The following is a 9,277-nucleotide window of genomic DNA, read 5'->3' on the forward strand; positions in this document are numbered from 1 at the left end:
TCCGCCCTACGCCTCCCGGTGACCCAGAAGCTCCCCTAGTCGCTCGGTCCAGACCATCGCCGGCTCCCCAAGTCGCCGCTGGGGCGGCCGAGTGAGGGGTGCACCTGCGGCGGAACACAGGTAACGTCAGGTCGGGGGACCAGGACCTCTAGCCCAGGCGCCCCTTCCCGCGACACCTCTAGCCCTCGCGCTCGCTCGGCTGCCGCCCCCAGCCCCGCGGCGCCCGCCCCTGGAGGCCGAGGGCACCGTGACTCTGGGCCGCGCTGGTGGAGCCCTGCGCCTGGCCGCGCAGTACAGTCCGGCAGGCGGGCGCCTGCGCATCCGGCTGCTCCGAGCCGAGGGTCCGGCCGGAGGCAGCGCCGAGCCCTGCGCGGTCGGCTGCCGCGTCAGCTTTGTGCTGCAACCGCCGGGCAAGGCGCGCCAGCCCCGCGGCGCCATGGTCCTGCGGAGCCGCACGGCCGTCTTGGACCAGGACTTCTGCTTGGACGGGCTCTCGGAGGACGACGTGCGCCGCCTGGCCGTGCGCGTCAAAGCGGAGCACAAGGGCCACAGCCCGGAGCGGGGCGAGCTGCACTTGGGCGCCCTGCTGCTTCCCTGAGGGCCCGCCGGGTCCTGCCGGGGCGCTTTCCGCCCGCTGGGGGCTCCCTCACCTACAGCTGCTTTGTACAAAATAAATGTTATTTATTTATTTTTCTATGAACGGTATTGCTTTATTGACATTTTAGTTCTTAGGTGTCCGCCTTTGTCATCATTTATTAGAAGGAAAACGACAGCAGTTTTCCAGCCCATTTCTCTATCAAAGACACAATTGGTTTTTGACTTCTAGTTGTTTTTCCTCCCTTCTTGCCTTTATCAACGTGCTTGTTTGTTTGTTAAGTTATTTAGACTCATGCCTGGCGTTAAGATTCATATACACAGTGTAACATAGTTTACCCCGCATGGCAAAGGCTCCTGTTCTCATTCTTGCACACGAGTGAGACCTTCTATAATACGGATACCTTGGTGGGAAAAGAACTCCTTTCTCGCTAATAAAAGACCAGGATTTTTGGAAAGTGAAGTCTTTAGAAATTGCCTAGGAAATGGGGTGTGTGTGGTAGGGGGGAGAAAGCAAGGGCGGGGTCTTTGAATGAATGGTCATCCCCCTGTGCTTCTCCAGAAGGTGCCCTGGGAAATCTTGCCATATCAGAAGAGAAATTTTTCCTCCTCTGTAAGCAAATTGATGTTTTGTTCCTACCTAGCTATGTCTCTAGTTACATAGTAATTAACTGCTTAGTAATAGGATTTCTTGGTTGTGTTCAAAAGTTGCCAGTTTGTCAGTCTGGGTTCTAAGAGAGTTTCTTACCCAATATATTTTCATTTGTTGATTTAAAAATAGCTGTTTACACCCAACAGCTCTTGTTGCAGAAAATGAATTCCTTCACTTATCCTTTCCCTCCATTTGTTTCCCCTGGTTCTGGAGGAATGGCAGAATAAATGGCCACCTGAGACCGGAGTGAGAGAAAACCAGGGATGGGAACATGGAATCCTCAGGATTCCTGTGGCAAATCCCCAATAATATACTTTCCTCTCATTGGGCATCAGAGCCTTTCAGAATATTATTACTGAAATTAGGTCCTATAAAAATGTGGTCAGGTAAATAAAAAGCCTAGCTTTTAAACATAATTTCAAAGTGCACAATTTAAAAACTTAAACATTTATGGAGTTGAGAAAATGCCAGAGGTGACTTGCCCAAAGCTGTGTATTGGTTACTGATTACACTCAGGTGAGAACCAAGCTGATTCATGCACTTGCAGAGCAGGGACCTCTACTGTTCTCACTCAACAAGTACTTGTAGAATCCTTACTCTGACAGGCTCTGTGTTAAGTCCAAGGGATGCAGCTATGAACAAAGTTGCTGTTCTCACACAACTGCTTTTTATGGGGGTAACCAAACAATGGCATATTTTATTATTACAGACTGTGGTGACTATGATGAAGACAAAACCACGGAGATTCTTAGAGCTGCTTTGTTTTTCTTCTTAGTACTCATCACTACCTGACAATACTTACATATTTATCTTGTTATTGTTTTTCACTTACCATCAAAATGCAGAAAGGCAGAGACTTTACTTATTGCTCCATTTCCAGTTCTTAGTACAGAGTCTGGTGTATAAATGACACAATAAATATTGAGCCTTACATGAACATTCTCTGAATTGAGTCTTGAAAAAATAGCAGGGGGGATAGAATTAGCAGAGAAAAGTAGAGGTCCTTGGACCAAGCTTTGATATAGACCAACATTTAGAAATTCAACAGAGAAGTCAGGGTAGGAAAAAGAGAGGCAGGAGGCAATGAGGCAAGGGAGAGATTAGGGGAATGTGGAGGCATGGAAGCAATGACAGTAAAGCATTCTAAGGAGGAGGGGATGTTCAATCCATTTAAATCCTGCATGGAAATCAAGAAAAATGTCCATGACTTTTCAAGATGAAGGTCAATAGCCAAGTTGTCAAGAGCAGTTCTTGTGACAAGTGCCAGACAAGAATGATAGAAAGTTTTAGAAAAGGGGAGGAAAGAAAAAGAACTATACCTGGAAGAGACTACTCAATCAAAGGAGATTTGTTTTATTTTACTTTTATTTGTTATGTATTTTTGTTGGGATAACAATGATTTTCAACACTCTCTGATTCAGAGGTATAGATTTTACACCTCTTAAGAAAAACATTACCACACCACACCCATCAACAAGGTTCCCATAGTCCACCATAATCCAATGTGCCCACTTCCCCAAAGAAGATTTATTCTGTTTTAACATGAAAGAATTCAAGATAGGTTTAAAACATGCAGAATAAAGAAAGATATTGATAGGGATGAGTCAGAAAAAATGAGACAGAAAACTGGCCATAATTGTGGGAGTGGAGTCTTTGGAAATGTAAGGGAGAGTCCAGAACATACGTGAGTAGAAGCAGTGACACTCTACACGCCTGGTCCATGTCTAGGCCATCTCTCTCTGCCAAGGGGTCATTCCATCTTGAGGCAAGTTAAACTTGCTGTCGAAGGATGTTGGTCAGGTGTACCTGAGATTGCCTCAGAATTTCTCCCCTAAACCGGGGAGGTCTTGTTTCTGTAACCAATTCCATTCAACTGAGGTCTTCCCAGGAATGCCACAACAACTTTGTTCTATATTTTATTGGCCTAAATTGAGTTATAATCCCAATTGTGAACCACTCTCTCAAGGGGAAGAATGTCAGCCATGGAGTCACAAGGCCTCTCTTTCTAACTGTGTGTGAGCTCAGTGTGTGCTGTGGCAGATACTTCTTCCCACTAGTGAGTAAGGGGAAAAGGAAATGAGGTGGAATATCATCAATAGAAAAGAACAGAAAGTTTGTGGCCAAAAGGACCTAGCTTCAAATATAAATTAAGTAACCAGGTGGTGTGTGATCCTGGGGCAAATGATTCACTTTCAACTTTGTTTTGTCTTTTCAAAAATACCGGATACAAAGACAGGACTTAAATGAGATCAGGAGTTTCATCCCATTAAGGGCCATCTTAATGTGGCAGGCACACTTTTGCTGCACATCTCTGTGGAACATGCAGATGAGTTAATTCTACAGAATGACTTCATGCACATCTAAAGTTCTGGTCTTAAGTCTGTACAAAGGGCAGTCTGCTGAAAACAGGCTTGAGTGACTGCACTAAATGACATATACACAAAGAATCTTTCCACTCCACTGCTTGTGCACTTCAGACTCCATCTGCCATGTTCCAGAGTGAAATAACAGTTCATTCAGTTCATGTGTGCTTCTAAACTCCAACCATTATGGTGGGAATTCTCACCTACCTTTGTAAAAATGAACCATCATCAGATTTCATTTCCTAACACTTGACTTTTATCAGAAACAAAATCTTTGTGTCTATACAGCACTCAGAATTCTCAGCATTAAAATGTAAGGTCCACTCCTGTCTTCCACAGCCCAGTTCCTCCAACCTTGGACTCCAGAATCCTTCCTCCCCAGTATTCTTCTGTCACAGATAGGGTCCACATGCTGAACCACAACAAATATATTCTACCTGCTAAATAGAATTTTGCTTTTTGAAGTTTTCATCAGGGACATAAAATGAAACACTGAAATATAAGTAACAAGTTATCACACTTGCAGAGTTGCTGAAGAAATTGTTAATGCATAAATGCATATGCTCGATGTAAAGAGCTTATCCACAGAGCAGGTAGCTGGGGAGTAGAGGCAGTCATATGAAAAGGTGTCTCCTAATTAGAAAAGGTCAAACTGATGAAAACACATAGAAAAATGTGGAGTTTGTGAAACTTTGTCACCTTTGCTGACACTGTACTCCCTTCACTGTGCCCTTAGGATCTGGAAGGCCCGTGAGGCACTGCTGTTCTTGGAAAGTGTGACAATGACACACCACACTGCTTCTGGCCTGTGGTCACACATTTAGCCATACCAAGTCCTCTCTGACAGTGTGAGGAGCACTCCGTATTACCCATTCCTCTTACCCCACAATCGCCTAGGCTATGTTTTTCCTGTCCTTTGATGAGGGAAGAACAGAAATAAGAAAGTTTAAAGATAAATGGTGTCATATTAAACAATTTAGGAATCTATTGGAGTGCCATATTGGAAGTGGCTATGTTGCTTTGATTGTTGTGAGAGCAAGATCATAAATGAGCCCCCAAATATACAGGGAACCATGGCTGGTGTATCAAAGAAATGAAATATCACATGCCAACAACAATAAGAAAGCCAAAGGAAGTTTATTCAAAGACACAGGCCAACTCTCCAATGCAAGGGTTAAAGAAACAGGCTAGTTCCTGCCAGCAGCAAGCAGGACTGAAAAGATTTATACAAGGAGAGATAGCAGACAGCTCCTGCACAGAGGGGTCTCAAAGGGTTTACCACTGGTGAAAACAACTATGGGTCTAGAGGATGAGCTGTGGTGATCATGCAGTTTCTTAACTGGTCAACCTTGGCCAATGTCCTAATAGATTTACCAGTGATAGTGTCCTGGGCTTTTTTCTTGTTATTGACTTTTCATTCTTATTATGTCTCATTATATCTCCTGGGGGTCCCATGTCTCCCAGGGTCCTATCCTTACCCCTCCTGTTATGTCTCCCACGATCCCAGTTTCTAATTTTTTGTCAAGGTCTAGCCCCTTCTGCTGATAGGAGATAGAGAAATGGAGAGAGAAGAGAAGGAGCAACTACTGGTTGGTGGTAGCCTGAACCCTAGTTAACTGTTATTGGTTGTTCTTAGGTCTCAGTTTTGTGATCTTGAGATATTTATAGGCCTAGATGTCGGTTTGCTTACGTAGGCCACCATAGCCACCTCAGTCTAATGGCCTCTTGCCTTAATTAATTTAATGGGATTAGTGATCAAATCCAAAAGAGCAAATTGGAGAAGCTCACATAGAACTTCAGGTTGTTGAGGAGGAGTCAGAGGGCACTCAAGCCTAATTAGTGTTATTATCACTAACTTTCCATCCCCTCCTATAATTCTTGAATTTTCTATAACTCATATTTCATGAAAGGAATGGTCTTACTATCAGTCCCTAGACTGACAGTACATAGCCGTAAATTTCTCCCTCTCAATGTAAAATTAGGAGTCTTTTTTTCTATAAATCTCTTAGCTAAAAGAAAAAATATTGTAAAAATTTTTAAAAAGCAACAAACCAGTCTTGATATAGTTAGATCTGGGAGTGGGTGGAAAGGAATAAGACAAAAGTTCACATTTTAACCTGGGTTTTGGCTTACTGAATAAATTAATATATGACTAAGTTATATACCTATATATTCTATCAGCACACACTAAAGAACATGTATGTAACATAATTTACATTAAAAAATAATGGCTCAGAATAGTGATCAAAGAGTACACATCTCTAATTATATGATGAATAAATTCTAGAAACAATGTGCATCTTGGTGACTAGAGTAGTGCAGTGAATTAATGATACTTGTGAAATTTGCTTGGAGAGTTGATCCTCAGTATTCTCACCACACACAAAATCCTGTGAGGTGATGGACTTGTTAGTTACTTTGATTGTGATCAGTTAATGTAAATTATGTTACATACATGTTCTTTAGTGTGTACTGATAGAATCAGTATCAAAACATCATGCTGTATATCTTGAATATAAATGATGATTTTTATTTGTCAAAACAATACATTAAAGCTTTAAAAAATTGCTCAGACTGAATTATCTCTAAAGGGATACTTGCTTGACTCACTATCTAACATCTTTATTTGATGATTTTTTAATCTCCTGGGTTCAAATTGAAGTCATTCTGGATTTATTTCATGGCTACTTTAGAATATCTCTCAGTGAATATTTTGGGGTCCTCCCAACACACAGTGATCCACAGGGGCAATGAATCAGGAGAAAATTTTGTATCTGCAGAGCTGGGCAAACCTCGTGAGGAATACACACCATGAACATCACTGCTGTGTTGAGAGGGTGAGCTCATGCTCTTCTTTTTTTTTAATTCACAGTGTTTTTTTCACAGTTCAGTTTATAGTTAAAACAACTCTCTACTTGATTTATCAGAGCTTTTTTTTTTAGTTTATTATTATCATTATTATTATTACATCATTCTTCATTTTGTGCATGTTTTCATTTCAGTTGTAACCTCCATGGGCTTCCCTCCACCAGTTCACTGATGAGCCATCACCACAGTCCCATGCACTCTTCCCACCCCAGTTCTGTTCCCACTTCCCTTTCCACCCCCATAAAATGTCTCTGGTTTATAGTTGCTCATTATTTTCATTTTTACTTTATTACATTTGTTTCTCTCTCTCTCTCTTTTTTTTCCTGGTCTATTACGCTCCTGCTATGAGTGAACCATCCACTATTTTTCTTTTTCTTTTTGGCTTACTTCACTAAGCATGATCACTTCCAGTCAGAGCTCTATTTTTGAACCTGAAAGAATTATCCTTGGCAAAGTACTTAATCTTGCTAAATCTTGCTCTATCAACATTACCAGATTATTTTAAATATCAAAGAAAATGAAGGTCTGTCTACAATAGCCTGGGAAGGAAGGTAGAGGCAGCTGGGGGGGGATCCCTAGTCAGTACACCCATCCCTGAGGGCAGGGAGACTGGGCAAGGGGAAGGGCTAGAGGCAGGTGAGCTGCAAGTGGATTGCGGATTTGTGGTTTTTGGCACTTAATGAAGCTGTTGACAAATATTGAGTGTTAACAATCAAGGCACCATGCTGGATACTTTATGTGTATAGATTTATTTCATTCTCACAGCAATCCTAAAACCATGAGGTGGGGAGAAAGCTAAGGCTCAAAAATAAAAGCCTAGTTTCCACAATGAGGCCTGTAACCAAGGTTGTACACTGTAGCAGTTCATTCAGCGCCGAAGGCTTTAGAACTGTGAGCCTGGCTGCAGCTAGACTAGAGATGGCACCCTTAGAGGAGGGCACAGAGGATGAATAACCCCCAGCAAAATCAGCAAAATACTGACAGGATAGGGGGAGGAGACTCTGAGAGGAAATAAAACGGACAGCAGAAGCAGCCCCAGGGATTCCCAGGACTCAGTGTTCTCAGGGATTATTCAGTTGTTGTTTTTTTTTTTTTTATTTCAGCAGTTGCAGAGTCAGCCATTCCTGCCCCACCACACTGGCCTTCTTGAAGGCTGTGGGGGCCTCAGAAGGACACGGAGAGGACATGGAAGCTAACCTCGCAGGAGAAAAGTTTCAAGGCTTTGCTAGTAGCCCAGTTGATACAGTAAATGGGCTCTCAGATAAGCATTTGTGGATTTGCCTCCTTTGACAAATTTATGATGAAATTGGTTTTCCCAGACTTCTCAATTGTCTGTTGGTTTACTTTTTCGCTCTCCTTTCCTTGCAGTTTTCTTTTGACAGGTTTAGGGTCAAGGAAAGGAAATCCCAAACAAAAGCAAATAGTGAGAAAGCTGGCCTGCACCAACTCCTCTTCCTCCCTGTGCTGCACCCTGCCCCCTCCCCATTACTCTTGTTGATTCCCCATTTTTGTTTGTCTTTGTGTAAATAAAGGCTGGTGCCCACTGCTCTCCATCCCAGCACTCACTTTTACTCCCTCCCCTTTGGGGATGCTTGCCCACCTCCCCTTTTCTTTGTTGAACACTGTATAAATAGCCCTGTAACTTGCCAAAGAGGAGGACCTGTGGTCTTTCGGACGAGTCTGCTGCCCTCCTCATTTGGCCAAACCACTTTCCTTTTCCTCAAACTCTGTTTCCTTTTATTGTCTGAGGGAAAGTGAGGCCTGTGTTAGGTAACACAATGACTGAAACTGGCTAGCTTTGCTGTTACAGCCTCAGGGGAAGGTTACAGCTGGGAGCTGGGCTTGTCACAGGGTCCTTTGAATGTGGTTTCCAGTGGTACTTCTCTGGTGCTGCACTGGCAGCTCCCTGAGCTTCCAGGCCTATTGTCTCGCTGCCACATGGTCCCTGTAGGCTGGAAGGCACACCTGGGTAGCGTGGCTGTCTGTTCAGGATAGGAGTTCACTTCTTTGCTGGCAGGAAGACACCATTCAAGGACACCTTTATTTTAGGCCTTCAAAACACTGGGCAGTGCTTTGGGTGAGACAATGACTACATGTGGCCTTAGTGATTTTTTGGTTTCCCCCGGTTGATAAATCCCATTATTAACAGTGGGGGAATGACACAAGCTATGCGACCTCTGTCGTCAGACATGGTCCGGATGGAGGGGAATTGCTCTGAAAAATCAGACTTTCCATGCTTATGTTATGACCTCCCTTTTTTGTATATGTAATATCAAAATATTCTGGGCAACTTTCAGCTTATAATTGGACTGCCTCAGCCACATAAGGCCTGCCTGCCCTGACAAGCAAGCACTGCACCAGGGTGAAAAATTCCCCTGAAGTCAAGTGACTTGACTACTGACTGATAAATAAAAGCAAAAGGGCTGTTTTTGCAAAGTCTCTCTCACTGCTGAAAAGCCAAATCTTATCATTCTATCACCTAGCCTTCTATTCAGCTTCTAAAGAATTACTCAAACTTCCTATTGTTTGGCCTTTAGATGTGGAAATTCATCCAGGTTTCCTATTTTTAAACTAGTCAAGTTTTCTACCTGCTACACCTTAAAGGAGTCCACAAAAGTCTTCTGGCTAGTCTTTCAGGACTCTACTATGTAGTTTTTAGATAAAGAAATTCACCTATGTCTCCTATTCAGAGATTTGATTAGCAAGGAATTTCCTCTTCTGTCTCCCAAGATGACTCAGGCAGAAAAACAAAAACCCATTGAGTAGTAGATAAGGTTTAAGGGACTTCTATCTTAGTTGA

The 9,277-nt window shown here is 43.0% G+C and overlaps 1 protein-coding gene across 1 annotated transcript in view; it reads left to right on the forward strand.

Annotated features, from left to right (window-relative positions):
• The window catches only part of LOC101636847 (C2 calcium-dependent domain-containing protein 4A-like), a 1,442-nt gene extending 808 nt beyond the window's left edge, over positions 1-634 (forward strand). The window contains exon 2 of the mRNA XM_004687523.2: positions 183-634. Within this exon, the coding sequence (XP_004687580.1) occupies positions 183-598 (416 nt within the window). The 3' untranslated portion in view covers positions 599-634. The remainder of the gene's footprint in view (positions 1-182) is intronic.
• The last annotated feature ends 8,643 nt before the right edge of the window (positions 635-9,277 follow it).

The sequence above is a fragment of the Condylura cristata genome, unplaced genomic scaffold (genome assembly GCF_000260355.1).
Source record: "Condylura cristata isolate star-nosed mole 26May11 unplaced genomic scaffold, ConCri1.0 scaffold00023, whole genome shotgun sequence".
NCBI lineage: Eukaryota > Metazoa > Chordata > Mammalia > Eulipotyphla > Talpidae > Condylura > Condylura cristata.